This window comes from Lepidochelys olivacea, assembly GCF_965140295.1.
Source record: "Lepidochelys olivacea isolate rLepOli2 genome assembly, chromosome: 11".
In the NCBI taxonomy this organism is placed as follows: domain Eukaryota; kingdom Metazoa; phylum Chordata; order Testudines; family Cheloniidae; genus Lepidochelys; species Lepidochelys olivacea.
In genome coordinates, this window is record NC_140421.1 from 32037395 (window position 1) to 32054692 (window position 17298).

Here is a 17298-nt window from a genome sequence, read left to right on the forward strand (position 1 = left end):
CTGACAAATATTTTCCTATTGTTTTCTAGTACTCCCCTATCAGTATCCATCTGTTGTCCCTTATACTTAGCTTTTAGGGGGCAGAGACCTTCTTTTTGTTCTGTTTGTATCTTAGTACCTATCTTCCAGGTGCTAAGGTAATACAAATAATGTTATGAACAACATTTACCTAGTAACAAACCAGATGTTATGACATTTACATATTACAGCGGGCAAAGGAGCACAATAAATAAAATGTGAAAGAAAAAAAACAGTGGCTTCCAAAATGATGCCAGATGATACCTTCTATCATGAAGGAGGGTTTTTTTAATACCAAAGATCAGAATGTTATAGTGCCATTCATATGTATGTAATTGTACACAGTAGCTTATAAATATTGCTCTATTGTAGACTGTGATAGAACAGTTAAACTAATAAAAATTCAAATATATATACCTATGTCACTAGTCCTGTGAGTTGTAATGAACGTTCGAAGGTCCCTTCCACTCATGTTTCTTACATCTGTTGAGAAATAAAAGTTTTGATATTCTAAAAACCAATTTAGCTAAGAAATTGTAATGCTCTTATTTTGTTTGTACACTGGGACAGGAAAGTTAGTGTCATATTGTTGAAACTACCTTCTAACCAGATAATAAATTATAAGGGTTCATCTTTTGTTTTAAGACAGACTTCATGAATCGCTTTGTGAAACACTAGCAAAATCCCTTTTATATTATATTGATGACATTAGAAGAAACAGAAAAAGTAGCCACTCTGTGGTAGATCTATGTTACTCAGAAAAATACAGTCGAACATGAAGTCATCCACTCATTATACACATACTAATAGCTGAAAGCCAGTGCTGTTGCATGGGTACAGCCATAGGCACCGACTCCATGAGTGCTCCAGGGCTGGAGCACCCATGGGGAAAAATCGGTGGGTGCTGAGTACCCACCGGCAGCCAGCTCCCCTCCACTCCCTGTCCTGCCTGCCACAATCAGCTGTTCTGCGGCGTGCAAGAGGTGCTGGGGGGGAGGGAAGGAGCGAGGGCCGGGCATGCTCAGGGGAGGGGGCAGGAAGAGGCAGGGTGGGGGTGGAGTGGGGGGTGAGTGGGAAGGGGTGGAGTGGGGGCCTGGCCTAAGGCAGAGCTGGGGGTTGAGCACCCGCCAGCAGATTATAAAGTCAGCGCCGCTGGGTGCAGCATTTGGGCCAAGTAATCTGCCATCTGTTCAGCCTTCCTCATACGACCAATGAAACTGTTGCATGCAAGTTAGCTGTAGAGTAGGAGTAGTAATAGGTCAGAGATAACTCAACCAATCATGGCATAGATACATGATTTGCTGTTGCTTGGATATATTTTGTAAAATCAAAATGCCTGATAAGTTAAGAACTTGATGTTAATGGACTGTGAATCCCAGCGATGATTGAATTTGCTGATATTCTGAACAAAAAAAAGCTCTCAACCATGCTCGTAGCTGTTTCCATTGCTTCACACTCAGAGACATTCTAGGCTTCAGAGTGTCACAAAGATAAGATTCCAGGATTGTCACCTATTATGTAGATAATGCTTTTCAAAGCTTATTAGCATTATTAAAATTATCTCAAGAATAGAATAGGAGTAGAAGGCTTTGTAGGAAACTTATATGCAGTGCTGTTGTGCCAGGATATTAAGGAGACTAGGGGATGAGGTAGTATCTTTTATTGGACCAACTTTGTTAGTGAGAGAGACAAGCTTTCAAGCTTACACGGGGCTCTTCTTCAGATCTCAGAAACTAACTCAGAGTGTCCCTACTAAACACAAGGTGGAACAGATTGTTTAGCATAGTAGTTAACACACTTGAAGGAAACATTCAAGGTGAAGAGGCCCATTAACACCCCTCCAGTCATAGGGAGGAAACGAAGGATGGGAACCTGGGAGGCAGTAACCATGAGATGGTCGAGTTCAGGATCCTGACACAGGGAAGAAAGGAGAGCAGCAGAATACGGACGCTGGACTTCAGAAAAGCAGACTTTGACTCCCTCAGGGAACTGATGGGCAAGATCCCCTGGGAGAATAACACAAGGGGGAAAGGAGTCCAGGAGAGCTGGCTGAATTTTAAAGAATCCTTATTGAGGTTACAGGGACAAACCATCCCGATGTGCAGAAAGAATAGTAAATATGGCAGGCGACCAAATTGGCTTAACAGTGAAATCCTTCCTGATCTTGAACACAAAAAAGAAGCTTACAAGAAGTGGAAGATTGGACAAATGACCAGGGAAGAGTATAAAAATATTGCTCAGGCATGCAGGAGTGAAATCAGAAAGGCCAAATCACACGTGGCGTTGCAGCTAGCAAGAGATGTTAAGAGTAACAAGAAGGGTTTCTTCAGGTATGTTAGCAACAAGAAGAAAGTCAAGGAAAGTGTAGGCCTCTTACTGAATGAGGGAGGCAACCTAGTGACAGAGGATGTGGAAAAAGCTAATGTACTCGATGCTTTTTTTGCCTCTGTCTTCACGAACAAGGTCAGCTCCCAGACTACTGCACTGGGCAGCACAGCATGGGGAGGAGGTGACCAGCCCTCTGTGGAGAAAGAAGTGGTTCGGGACTATTTAGAAAAGCTGGACGAGCACAAGTCCATGGGGCCGGATGCGCTGAATCCGAGATTGCTAAAGGAGTTGGCGGATATGATTGCAGAGCCATTGGCCATTATCTTTGAAAACTCATGGCGATCCGGGGAAGCCCCAGATGACTGGAAAAAGGCTAATGTATTGCCCGTCTTTAAAAAAGGGAAGGAGGAGGATCCTGGGAACTACAGGCCAGTCAGCCTCACCTCAGTCCCTGGAAAAATCATGGAGCAGGTCCTCAAGGAATCAATTCTGAAGCACTTAGAGGAGAGGAAAGTGATCAGGAACAGTCAGCATGGATTCACCAAGAGCAAGTCATGCCTGACTAATCTAATGGCCACGAGATAACTGGCTCTGTGGATGAGGGGAAAGCAGTGGACGTGTTGTTCCTTGACTTTTGACACGGTCTCCCACAGTATTCTTGCCAGTAAGTTAAAGAAGTATGGGCTGGATGAATGGACTATAAGGTGGATAGAAAGTTGGCTAGATCGTCAGGCTCAACAGGTAGTGATCAATGGCTCCATGTCTAGTTGGCAGCCGGTATCAAGTGGAGTGCCCCAAGGGTCGGTCCTCGGGCCTGTTTTGTTCAATATCTTCATAAATGATCTGGAGGATGGTGTGGATTGCACCCTCAGCAAGTTTGCAGATGACACTAAACTGGGAGGAGAGGTAGATACGCTGGAGGGTAAGGATACAGAGGGACCTAGACAAATTAGAGGATTGGGACAAAAGAAATCTGATGAGGTTCAACAAGGACAAGTGCAGAGTCCTGCACTTAGGATGGAAGAATCCCATGCACCGCTACAGACTAGGGACCGAATGGCTTGGTAGCAGTTCTGCAGAAAAGGACCTAGGGGTTACAGTGGATGAGAAGCTGGATATGAGTCAACAGTGTGCCTTTGTTGCCAAGAAGGCCAATGGCATTTTGGGATGGCCAATGGCATTTTGGGATGTATAAGTAGGGGCATTGCCAGCAGATCGAGGGATGTGATCATTCCCCTCTATTCAACATTGGTGAGGCCACATCTGGAGTACTGTTTCCAGTTTGGGGCCCCACACTACAAGAAGGATGTGGAAAAATTGGAAAATGTCCAGCGGAGGGCAACAAAAATTATTAGGGGACTGGAACACATGACTTATGAGGAGAGGCTGAGGGAACTGGGATTGTTTAGTCTGTGGAAGAGAAGAATGAGGGGGGATTTGAAAGCTGGTTTCAACTACCTGAAAGGGGGTTCCAAAGAGGATGGATCTAGACTGTTCTCAGTGGTAGTTGATGACAGAACAAGGGATAATGGTCTCAAGTTGCAGTGGGGGAGGTTTAGGTTGGATATTAGGAAAAACTTTTTCACTAGGAGGGTGGTGAAACACTGGAATGGGTTACCTAGGGAGGTGGTGGAATCTCCTTCCTTAGACGTTTTTAAGGTCAGTTGGGGATTGGTCCTGCTTTGAGCAAGGGGTTGGACTAGATGACCTCCTGAGGTCCCTTCTAACCCTGATATTCTATGATTCTAAGGGGGAGGAGAGAGTGGGGAAAGCAGCTGAGGCGAGGTGGTTAGTGGGTTACAGATTGTTGTAATGAGCCACAAATCCAGTGTCTCTATTCAGTCCATGATTTTTAGTATCTAGCAAAGTTATGAATTTAACCTCCCAGGCTCATCTTTTGAAAACATGCTGCAGGTATCCTTAAAGGATGAGTACTGTGAGATCAGATATAGAGTGATCACTTTGTGAAAAGTGTTCACACACAGATGAAGTGGGGTTTTTGTCTTTTATCATTTTCCTGTGTGAGTTCACTTGAGAGTATATTGATTGCATGGTTTCACCCACAGTTGCTATTGGGGTATTTAGTGCACTGGATGAGGTACACCAAATGTTGTGATAGGCATGTGTAGGACCCAGAGATCTTGAAATGTGTGTTGCGGGAACCATTGATCATTGTAGCAGTGAAGATATGTCTGCAGGTTTTGCATCTGTTCTGGCAGGGTCTGATACCACTTTGTATGAGTGTATCCTAGTCTGATAGAGGAGGTTGGAAGGTTGTTTGAAGGGGGTTCAGAAAAGATTTTACAGGATGGAGTCCCCATTGATTATGGGTTGTAGTTGTTTGATGATGCCCTGTATGGGTTCCAGTGTGGATTGGTAGATGACAACTAGGGATGTGTGGTCAGAGGAGATTTTATTTCTGTGTTGAAGCAAGTTCTCTCGGAGTATTTGGGTGGCTGGTTCTACTTCTTTGGTGGAGAGTCTTTGTTTGGTGAATGGGGTTTTGAGTCTGTTAAGGTGTGTATTCTAGACATTTTCCAAACAGCATATTCTGTGTTATCCGAGTGCCTGGCTGGAGATAACATATTTCTTGATGTGTTTGGGGTGGCTACAGGATTTCTAAAGGTAGGTGTGGTGATACATGAGTTTCTTGTATATAGTTGTCTGTAGGGTTTGTGACAGGGCAAGGCCAGATGGCTATAGAAAAGTAGTGGAAGAGAGATATATTAGTCCCAGGCTAAACAAATCCCTGGTACCAGGATAAGTAAATGGCAGCTGCTCCAGGTCAAGTAAGACACCTGGGACCAATTAAGATCTTTCCAGAAAGCAGGGAAGATAGCTAGGTTGATTGGGATACCTGAAGCCAATTAGGGGCTGGCTGAAACTAGTTAAAAGCCTCCCAGTTAGTCAGTTGGGCACGCGTGTCAGGAGCTGTGGGAGGAAGCCATGCTGTTGGAGGAACTAAGCAGTACAAACCATATCAGGCGCAAGGAAGGAGGCCCTGAGGTAACGGTGAAGGAGATATTGAGAGGGGACTGCTGTGGGGAAGTGGCCCAGGGAATTTCACATGTCCTGTTTCCAAAAAGTCAGCTACCATAGCTGCTACTATTAGGGTCCCTGGGCTGGAGCCTGGAGTAGAGGGTGGGACCAGGATCCCCCCTCCCCTCCCCTGATTAATCACTGAGACTGAGAGACAACAGAGACTGTGCAAGGAAGGGTGGCTTCTCCTCACCTCTCTTGCTGGCTTATGATGAAAACGGCTCAGTAGGCTATGACCCTTGCCTCTAGAGAGAGAAGGGCTATGTGGAGGGTCACAGTGAGCCTCTGAGGCTAGCAAAATCTGCCAGGAAGCGCAGGACCCACTGAGACAAGGACAGAACTTTGTCACAACTGGTGTTAAGAGTGAGATCATCGTTCACAGTGTGGTGGAAGAAAGAGGTTTAAAAAAAAGTGCACTGGGGTTTTGGGTTTTTTGTTTGTTTTCTACCACACTGGAGGAGGTGGTAAGAGCTCTGGTACAAGCCACAGCAGCCCAGCAGGAGGCCACCCGGGTTCAGACAATGGCACAATAGGAGTCTATGTGGCTACAGAATAAAACCAATCAATTATTAATGGGCCAGGCGACCCAAGATCGTGCCCTCTTATGAAAAGTAGTGGATCAGCTGAAGATCCTCACCACCCAGGCCTGGGGGTCTGATGGGACGCGAATCCTGAGTTCCACTGGTTGTCTGCCAAAGATGATGTTGGGAGATGATGTAGAGGCATATCTCCTCTCATTCGAAAGGACTGCTCAGCATGAGGCATGGCCCCAGGAGCAGTGGGCCAGCATTCTTCCCCCTTTTTTGTGCGGAAAGGCCCAGAAGGCCTACTTTGACTTGCCTGCCATGGATGCCATTGATTATACCCAGCTGAAGGCAGAGATCCTAGCACGATCGGGGTGATGGCAGAGCCCTGAGGTTCCATAAATGGAAATACCAGGAGAACAAACCCCCGAGGTCCCAGCTATTCGACCTCATACACCTTGGACGAAAGTGGTTACAGCCCAAGGCATGCAGCCCGGAGATTTTGGAGACCATTACATGTGGGGACTGCCACCAGATCTCCATAAATGGGTAGGCCAGAACGATCCATCCACCTACGATGAGATGATCACGCTGGTAGAAAGACTGATGACAGCCAGGGAATTGACCCGACTACCCAAGGAAGGCCCCTTTTGAAGCAAGCACCCAACCCCAACCCTGGAAGGTTGGACAGTCAAACCCCCGGGGAGTCCAAGGTGGAAGAAGGGGGGGGGCAAAAACCAGCGAGGACCCCAGAAGGAAGGGATTGGCCTGTGTGGGGGGAACCCTGGGAGAGTGATTAGAAGCAATTATAGATGTTATGCATATGGGGAGTGGGGACACATAGCAGCACAGTGTCCCAGCACCGAGGAGCCTATGCAATGAAACTTGGGGGAGTGGGAGGTCCTGTGCTCCCTTATCCACCTCGTGGGGGCCGCTTTAGCCCCGCATAATTATACCAGGCCAGTGAGGATAAACGGAGCAGAGATTACAGCACTGGTGGACTCTGGGAGTGCTATCACCCTTATATCAGGTAAGCTGGTAAAAAGTAGTCAGCTGCTGCAAGCCAAACGTGTAGCAATGACATGTGTGCATGGGGCTGTGAGCCATTACCCCACCATCCCGGTGAAGACAGAGCTTCAAGGGAACCCCATTGAGGTGACCGTGGGCGTAGTTCCTCAACTCCCATATCCTGTAGTTATTGGAAGTGACTATCCAGGGTTTGATAATTTACTCCCCCCGGAGCGGCTGGAAGGAGGTGGGGATCCTGAGGACAGTGACTCATCACCGGGGGAATGTCAACCGCCGATGTTCTCTGAGATCTCACAGGATCTGTTCTGAGCCCCCCGAAAGACCTGGAAGACAAAAAAAGAGAAGGCCACGAAGGCCTTGGGATCCCAGATCCTGACCCAGGGTCAGAAGACTGCCCTAGTAGGCAAATGGACTCGAGCAGCCAACAGAGAAACTTCCACCCCAGAAGGTGAGCCGAAGGCTGCCCCCAGCCGTGACGGCAGTGAGCCGTTGGAAGAAGCAGAAGCCGGCTCCTGGGAGCTCGGGCAGGTTAGTCCCGGGAGAGAGACTTTTGGGTGGGACCAGATGGAGGACCCGAGATATGATAACGCCAGGAAAGAGGTGGCAGAGATCAATGGGATCCTGGGGATGGGAAGGTCAGGGGACCTGGACCTTACTTTATAGTGAAGAAAGATCTCCTGAACCACATGGTACAAATGCAGGAGCAAGAGATACAAAAACTTCTGGTGCCACGAAAACATCAAAAAGCTATATTGAGTCTCGCCCACAGCCACCTGTTTGGAGGACACCTAGAGGTAGAGAAAACCCAGGCACGGATCCTGCGGAGGTTCTTCTGGCCGAGAGTACACGAAGATGTCAGATGATACTGTACCTATGTGTAAGTTACATAGCCCTCGCCTGCACTTGCGGGCTCCTTTGATACCTCTTCCAATAATAGAGGTTCCTTTTGAACGGATAGCCATGGATCTGGTAGGGCTCGTAGAGAAGACAGCTCGGGGCCACCAACATGTGCTTGTTGTACAGGACTATGCAACCTGGTACCCGGAAGCTGTTCCCCTACGCAACACGGCTTCCAAGACTATAGCTAAGGAGCTAGTACAGATCTTTGCCTGGGTTGGGCTACCCAAGGAGATAATTGACTGATCAAGGGACACCTTTTGTGTCCAAGTTGATGAAAGATCTCTGTCCGTTGCTCCTGTGTATGCCACCTGCAAACTGATGGCCTTGTGGAAAGGTTCAATAGGACCCTCAAGGCCATGATCAGGAAAGTGGTGAGCTGGAATGGGAAAAATTGGGATACTCTATTGCCTTACCTCACGTTCGCCATCCCCAAGGTTCCGCAAGCCTCCACGTTTCTCTCCATTCAAACTTCTATACAGGCGCCACACCCGGGGTATATTCAATATAGCCAGAGAAGCCTGGGAAAAGGAGCCAAATCCCAGAAAGAACATAGTCGAGCATGCATAGTCTGCAGATGAGAGACTGGATAGCCCGAGTTATGCCCATTGTACAGGAACACTTGGAGAGAGCACAGGAGACCCAATGAACCCATTATAACCACCAAGCAAAGCTTCGACGATTCCAACCAGGGGATTGGGTGATGGTACTGGTGCCCACAGCAGAAAGTAAACTGTTGACCCAGTGGCAGGGACCCTACGAAGTGATCGAAGCCATGGGAGAGGTGAACTATAAGATGCGACAGCCAGGCTGCTGGAAACCGGAGCAAATTTACCACATCAATCTTCTAAAACCTTGGCACAGTTGAGAGGCATGCTTAGTCACCCAGGAGACCTTTCCCCAGGAGGATAACTTACACGAGCAAGTAAGGATATCACCTGACTTGACGCCGATCCAAAAGATCCAGGCAGCCGACATGATTAATAGCAACCAAGATGTGTTCTTTACAAAACCGGGGAGGACGACTGACACCTATCACCATATCCATAAGATCTCTGGAGCCAAGGTAACATTGAGACCCTACTGAATCCCGGCAGCCAAAAGAGAAGAAATCAAGGCTGAAGTAAAGAAAATGTTAGAATTAGGGGTTATTGAAGAATCTTACAGTCAGTGGTCCCATCCAATCGTCCTAGTGCCTAAACCTGACAGTACTATAAGATTCTGTAATGACTTTCGCTGACTGAATGAAGTATCCCAATTCGATCCATACCCCATACCATGCATCGACAAACTGGTTGACTGACTGGGTACTGCCCGATTCTTGACTACACTGAATCTGACAAAAGGGTATTGGCAGATTCGCCTGACCAAAGCAGCTCAAAAAAAGACAGCGTTCTCCACCCCGGACGGGCTATTCCAGTACACCGTCCTGCCTTTTGGGCTACATGGGGCCCCGGCCACATTCCAGTGCCTCATGGATAAGTTGCTGTGCCCCCATACTAGTTATGCAGCCGCATACCTAGATGATGTCATCATCCATACGCCAGACTGGGGAACCCACTTGGAGAAAGTTGAGGCAGTACTGTGCACCTTAAGATGGGCTGGCCTCACCGCTAATCCCGCTAAATGCGCCATAGGGCTAGCAGAGGCTAGGTACCTGGGATATATTGTAGGCAGGGGCATAGGGAAGCCCCAAACGAATAAGCTAGAGACAATTCAAAACTGGCCCTGGCCGACTTGAAAGAAGCAGGTCTGCATGTTCCTAGGCGTGATAGGCTACTACCGACGTTTTATTCCCCACTTCGCCACTAGGGCAAGTCCCCTAACAGACCTGGTGAAGGCCCAAGGCCCAGACATGGTGAAGTAGACTGACGCAGCAGAGGGGGCGTTCACAGACCTTCAGACTGTCCTCTATAATGACCCTGTACTCATAGCCCCGGACTTTAACAAGGAATTTATTTTACAAACAGACGCTTCCAAGGTGGGGTTGGGGGTGGTTCTGTTGCACATGGTGTGAGAAGAGAAACACCCAATCCTCTACCTAAGCAGAAAGCTTCTCCCAAGAGAACAGAAATATGCAGTAGTCGAGAGAGAATGCCTGGCTGTCAAATGGGCCATGGAGACACCCCTTCAGCCAGCGATTTACTCTTGTGACGGACCATGCACCCCTCCAGTGGATGCAGCGGAATAAGGAAAAGAATGCAAGGGTCACCAGATGGTTCTTATCCCTCCAACCAATCCAGTTCCGCATATGGCACAGGGCTGCATGCCACCACAACAACGCAGATGGTCTATCATGAGCACACTGCCCGGAGTCCCAACTCTTTGGTGTTGAGCGGGGGGGTGGAGGGGAGAATGTGACAAGGCAAGGCCAGATGGTTATAGAAAAGTAGTGGGAGACAGATATATTAGCCCCAGGCTAAACAAATCCCTGGTACCAGGATAAGTAAATGGCAGCTGCTCTAGGTCAAGTAAGACACCTGGGGCCAATTAAGATCTTTCCAGAAAGCAGGGAAGATAGCTAGGTTGATTGGGATACCTGAAGCCAATTAGGGGCTGGCTGAAACTAGTTAAAAGCCTCCCAGTTAGTCAGTTGGGCACGCGTGTCAGGAGCTGTGGGAGGAAGCCATGCTGTTGGAGGAACTAAGCAGTACAAACCATATCAGGCGCAAGGAAGGAGGCCCTGAGGTAACGGTGAAGGAGATATTGAGAGGGGACTGCTGTGGGGAAGTGGCCCAGGGAATTTCACATGTCCTGTTTCCAAAAAGTCAGCTACCATAGCTGCTACTATTAGGGTCCCTGGGCTGGAGCCCAGAGTAGAGGGCGGGCCAGGGATCCCCCCTCCCCTCCCCGATTAATCACTGAGACTGGGAGACAACAGAGACTGTGCAAGGGTGGCTTCTCCTCACCTCCCTTGCTGGCTTATGATGAAAATGGCTCAGTAGGCTATGACCCTTGCCTCTAGAGAGAGAAGGGCTATGTGGAGGGTCACAGTGAGCCTCTGAGGCTAGCAAAATCCTCCAGGAAGAGCAGGACCCACTGAGACAAGGACAGAGCTTTGTCACAGGTTCCATTAGGAAACTTGACATTTAACATATAATTCAAACTAGAATAAACTATTTGTAATTCACTTTGACCTCAGTTAAGAATTTATGGACACTATGATAGATCCTGCACATGATGTTCTGTAGCAGAATAAATGAGGGAACCAAGATGCCTAGTTCAGTACATTCTTAAAGTATGTACTGAAATATATCTGATGGTTATAGCTATTATGTTCCTTAATGACAATACTCTGCACAGCAAAACCATCAAAGGCCATTGGGAAGTCACATCTTTGTTCGAGAAGATTAAAATTCTGCAAATAAGTTCCATTTTCACTGCAAACAAACAGTCAATACTATTCAAATTTGAATCACGACTGTAGCATAGCACACAGACTACTAACCATATGACTGAGAGTTAGTTTTATACCCATTTTGCACAGGTATGACGACAAGTTAAAAGACAGTGTAGATTCAGGCCGAACAGGTTTTGTACATTTGATGTTACATAGTCACATCAAACAGAAAACAGCTAAGGCCTGTTGATCAAGTATGACCTTCCTCAGTACTCCTTGATTTATGTTCTTCAGTCTTCTTTGCTGTTATCATGAAATAGACCCTTGAACTGAACAAAAAGAATGGAAGTACTCAAAGTCAGAAAAATATTTGTTTAGATTTCTAAAAGCGTCAATAGGTTTCTATCACATGTCTGTTCCAGAAGCAATACATCCATTTCACAGGGTTGTTTTGAAGACAAATACATTATGTTAGTCAGTCAAACTACAGTGATGGGTGTCATAAGAGCGTAAACAGACAAATTAAAAATACAATGTAAACGAAATTACTCATCCCACCTTGACAGCTAAATATAAAATAAACTCTCATTCCAAACTAGATCCCAGCTCCCCCACAGAAGTCTGAGCAAAAAGATGAGCTCTGCATTTTGCCCAAAAGCATAGCAAATCTAGGCTCCGAAGGACCAAGAGGAGTACAAACGAAAGGGAAGACCTTAATGGAGAATACTAGATCAGCAGCTCTATTTTGTCTAGTGAGGGAACTCCAGCTTGAATACTTCTGTTGATTGAAACTGTGGCAGGGATAGACAGTCTCTCAAATAGCCCTAGATCATCTGAGATCTAGTTTTGTAGGTTAACACCTACACACTGAATTTTATACAGAAGCCTATTTGCTGCCGGTGCTCATCTGAGAACACTGGTTTAGTGTACTCCTGACCTAAAATGTGCTTAAGCAGCCATGGCATTCTGTACAAGCTTCAGTTTGAGTGGCCTTAAGGTGTACTCTTATGTAGAAAACACTACAGAAATATAATCTTGAGTTGACAAAAACATAGATAATTGTGGCATAATCTGCATCAATGACAAAAGGTCCCTTTTTACCAGATGCAGTGGGTCTGTGGGTTGTTGGCCACAGATGCTGTCTGGGCATTCAGGCAGAGCCCAGTCTAAGTTGTCCACCTATGCTACAAATGGCAGTCTCTCAATCAAAGGTGCCAATTTTATTTCACAAACTCTTCTAATTGCTTCCCGCAACTTACGAACATTATCTTGGTTTTAAGATGCAGCAATCTAGCAGTCATCCATTCCCATGCCCACTGAGTAAACTCTCTACCTCTCCATTATGCAGCAGCTTTGTTCAACCTTCTAGACACACTAAGGCTTCATCTACACACCATTTTTGTACTAGTAAAAAAAAAAAAAATCACACTCCTAACCAAAATATTTAAAGATTATAGTTATACCAGTACAATCCTCAGTGTGGACAGAATTATTCCAGTATAAAGATATAATACACTGATACAGCTTATTTGCCTTCCTGTACAGTAATAAATTATACTCGAAAAAGCACTTTTATACAAATGTAGTTAAAGCAGAACATCTTAGATGTCCAGACGAGCCCTACGGTGGTTATAAAGGGATGCTGGTATTGCAGCAGGATATCCAAATTAGAATTCCAGGACAGGATGCAAAGTCCATACGAACCAGCTACTCCCAGCCTATCACCAAATTTCTCTGCTCGAACCTTTCCCACACCATAGAGACAAACTCATCACAGATCCCTCTCCAGAAATAACGAATCAATCCTATGGGTATCTCACTGCCATGTTGCCCGCTCATCAGCCATGTATTTTCTTCCTCCCATAATTTAACACAGAACACTAAATCCCATCTGAAAAATGAGATCTCTGACAAGCATCTAGGCTCCTGGCAAAACAAAACAATCCTAAAGGAGAGAGATTATTCAAAAGGTTGACAAGGTAGTGCAGTGCTTAACTAACAAAAGGGTCTAGGCCAAGACATGATAGCTGGCTGATTGTAGTCTGAGCAGGACAGACTAAACACCATTATTAGTCCCTCAGGACTCTTCTCTACAAGTCACCTGCCCAACCACTTATATCTATCCCTCCATTAACCCAGAAGAAATCCATTCTTCTCCCAAACTACCTATCCCCTAAACAACTCCCTCTCCATCACCCACTCAACCCAATCCCCACATCCAGTACACAAGTTTCATTCAATTTGCCATACTGGATCAGACAATTGCTGGTCATACATATTCTCTCTCCCTCTATTCCTCTCCTGAGATTTCCACTACTATTCCTGTCTCCTACACGAAATTTAGACGAAAATACATAAGACTGTTCCAAACATTTATCAGTGCTGATGATGGGTGAGAAGTTAAAGGTGACCTGCAAAGGGACAAAAATTGGATTTGTCTGTGTCTTTTTATTTTTGACGCATAAAGAAGCCCTGCATTTTTCAAAATCCACATACATTTTCTGCCTGTTTTTAAATTTTTCGTAATATCAAGAATGCCTAGTCTTATCTTCCATGTTTTCTTGGAGGAGTCATTGGATGTTTTAAGTAAGATGTCTTTAATAGCATATATATTGTTGAGGAAGGTCTTTCTGAATAAAAATAATTTTGCTTCTTGGACCTTCACCTCGTATTTTTGATACTATATCCTACCGCATTTTCAATCACCAAGAGTCTTCTCTCTCCTCCCACCTGCCTACTCCCCCAGAAAGCAGTATAGACAAGACAAGACATGACATGAATTCCTAAGACAAACAACAAGCAGAAGGAAAAAGAATAGTCTAAAAAGACAAAATCTAAGGTTGCCAACTTTCATAATTTTATTACAAATCTTACAATATTTATTTTTCCTAAAAGCCCCAGTTCCTTAAGTAGTGTGGTTACATGGGAATTAAGCTTTCATTAAGTTGACAGCCATCACTGTAGTATAGGAAAGCATGAAAACATGAATCCTATTGGCCTATAAAACAGAAGGCAAAAATACTGACAATATTTTTTTTATAATTTTTATTTTTAAACCCAACTCATTTTTTAGTGATATTGAAAATCTTTTTTGAAAATCTTTTAGAACTTCATAAAGAAGCAGAACAGAGACAAACCCATTTTTCCTTTGCTTAGTCCTCCAAAAGAAAAAGGGGAAGTTATTAACCAGGGATCACAATTAAGAACAAAAGACAGGTGTGACATGAACTTGGAGAATAATCCTATCTATCAGAATTTAAAAGAAGGATTTGCACTTGTACCAAATATGGGGTAGTGTTTAGCTTATACATGTATCATATTCAATTATATTCTCCCCTGTGTAGGTACCTAGAATTCCTATCAAACATGCAGGCTTCAAGAGAATAAACCCCTCAAATGTGTTACTATGTGCTTTGCTCTGATTGGCCAGTCTATAACAGGCTTTCTACTAATTTCTCAGTCAGAAATATCTTTGGTTATCACAGTTAGTTACTAGCATTATGGGAATGAAAAACAATATTCAGCTGAAGTGACATATTAGCATAGTAATGGTATTCTACGTAACACATATGCACTAGGAAGAACAGACCGAATTCTCTATTTGAAAGACAAGATGCTTCCCAGGTAGGGTTACGAGGTGTCCAGTTTTTGACTGGAACGCCTGGTTGAAAAGGGACCCTGTCGGTTCCAGTCAGCACTGCTAACCAGGTGGTTAAAAGTCCAGTTGGCATTGGGCTGGCAGGCTCCCTCCGCGGCACCCCGGAAGCTGCCAGCATGTCCCTCTGGCTCTTAGGTATAGGGATGGCCACAGGGGCTCCGTGCACTCCACTCCCCACCCCTCCCGCCCAAGTGCTGGCTCCACAGTTCGCATTGGCCAGGGTGGGGGCTTGGAGGAACGGAGTGGATGGGGGCAGGGCAGGAGTGGGGGTTGAACCCCTGGAGGAAGCTGGCACCAGTATCTGTTCTGATCACCGATCGGCAAGCACACTATCACAGAGCCTCCTGGATTTGCAAGGGAGAATGAATTGATCATACCCTTTGCAAGCCAAGCTGCTTCAAACTTCCTGTAACATGCAGGGCAGGCAGTAAAGTTTTCCTACAGTGCACCCAGTTCTAGGGCTAAAGCAGCCACATTTTGGGGGGAGGGGCGCTAGGGACTCTGGGATATGGCTTCTTTGATGTGGGTCTGCACACTGCAGTGTGGAAGCCAGAGCCTCAGGTTTGAGCACAGGTTAGATAAATCTTAACATCAGGTTAAAATACAATGAAGATGCTCAAGCCCAGGGTTCCCTAACTTGGGTCAGCTGTCTCAAGTCCAACTAACCCTGGGGTTACGTTGCAGTGTAGATGTACCCTTATAGTTTCCTACTCATGCTCCCCACTCCTGCACCTGAGGACACTCCCTTTGACTTCAGTGTGGGAGAATCTGGCATGAGGGAGCTGTTCATTAGCATGCACAGAAGGCAAAACCACAGGCTAAAAATTGTAGCTTGAAACATTTCACCATGGTTTCTTAAGGTGCTCTGATGCCATAGCATTCTCCCAGAGCTCTGTACTGCTCCCCCAGCCAAAGAGAAATTAGTGCTGCTCTTCTAAGGAAAGATCTGTGTAAGCTTGAAACCTTGCCCCTCTCATCAACGGAAGCTGGTCCAATAAAGATATTACCTCACCCACCTTGTCTCTAAATCCTGAGACCAAGCGCAGCCACAACAACACTGCATATAAAAGTATGTATTGGTCAGTTACATTACAGTGCAATTATTTTGTATTAGTATGGGCATTCTGCTATCTGAAAGTACTTTGATAGCATAGGGTTTTTTAATCACTAGTATTAAAGAAATCCCCACTGTGCTGAACAGTCTGCACAATTGAGTCAGTAGAGGAACAGTGATTCAGCAATTTCAGAAAGCAAAAAATCTACTTTCCTTTTCATTTCCATTTCCATTCTGAGAAACATAACTCAAGGAAATTATAAGTGGCAGAAATATTGCTTACTTTATCTTGTACCTCTGTCTTAGTTCACAGACACTGAAGTAATTTCTTATTGTTTTTTATTCTGAAGGATAGCCACTGAATTTTCTATTTCAACATGTCTCATTGACAAGGTGGGTGTCAGAGGGCTTGCTTGCCTTTACTATATTCAGCAGTAATGCAAGGAACCTACAGGCCTGTATCCTGTAAGACGTTGGCTTGAGCAGTTTGCATAAGACTTGAGGCCTATTAACTTTGGCACAGATAAATGACCTAGTGGTCACCCCTAAGTTCTGGGGAACTGGAAATAGAGTCTGAGGGTGAATTTTATCTATAATGACATCAGCCAACCACAGGAACATGAGCTCACATCTGCAGATATCTGACCACAAGAGTGCGATAGCAACAAGTTGACATACATAAGAAGTTGAGATCATTAATATACCAACATATAGGTCAGAGAATGACACCCCAACATTAGTAGGGTGAAGAAATACAAGTAAGGAAGAGGAGGGAAACCCCTACTGGATATGCATTAGATATAGAGGCATCTGCATAACGTATTATAAAAGTTATCAAATTGTGTGTGAAGACAGAGAGATATAGCCCCTTGGGAGGTGCCAGGATGATGACCATTGATGATGATGAGGAGGAAGGTGAAGGCGATGGTGATGAAGAAGATAATGGCTAATATTTCAGGTTGTTCTGCAAGGACTGGTGTGAGTATATGGATGGTCAGATGTACAATTTATATTATCTCTATCTACCTTACTGAGTGTTTGTGACTTTGCTAAATGTATTAATGAATGATTGTAAATATAGAACAGTTCATATAGTGTGAGTGTTGCAACTGTACACATAGGGGTTCCCAACTATATAGTAATTTTAATAATAGTGGGCCTGATCTTGGGACAAGAACCTGTTAACCCTCAAAGTGATAACTGGGACTTCTTAAGTAATCAATTCAATTAAAACATAATTTATAGATTAGGCTACAGTGAAGTAATATATTTTATTGGATCAACTTCTGTTGGTGAAAGAGACAAGCTCTATTCCTCAGTTCTGGGAAAGGTACTCAGATTTCCATCCCTGTATCTATCTGTGACGAAGATAAAGACACTGCTATGGGTACCCGCATGGCCCCACAGTATG

At 45.2% G+C, this 17298-nt stretch overlaps 1 protein-coding gene across 1 annotated transcript in view; it reads right to left on the reverse strand.

The window, feature by feature from the left end:
- CCDC148 (coiled-coil domain containing 148) overlaps positions 1-17298 on the reverse strand; it is a 169599-nt gene that overhangs the window by 121260 nt on the left and 31041 nt on the right. The window contains exon 2 of the mRNA XM_084642703.1: positions 436-501. Within this exon, the coding sequence (XP_084498829.1) occupies positions 436-490 (55 nt within the window). The 5' untranslated portion in view covers positions 491-501. The remainder of the gene's footprint in view (positions 1-435; positions 502-17298) is intronic.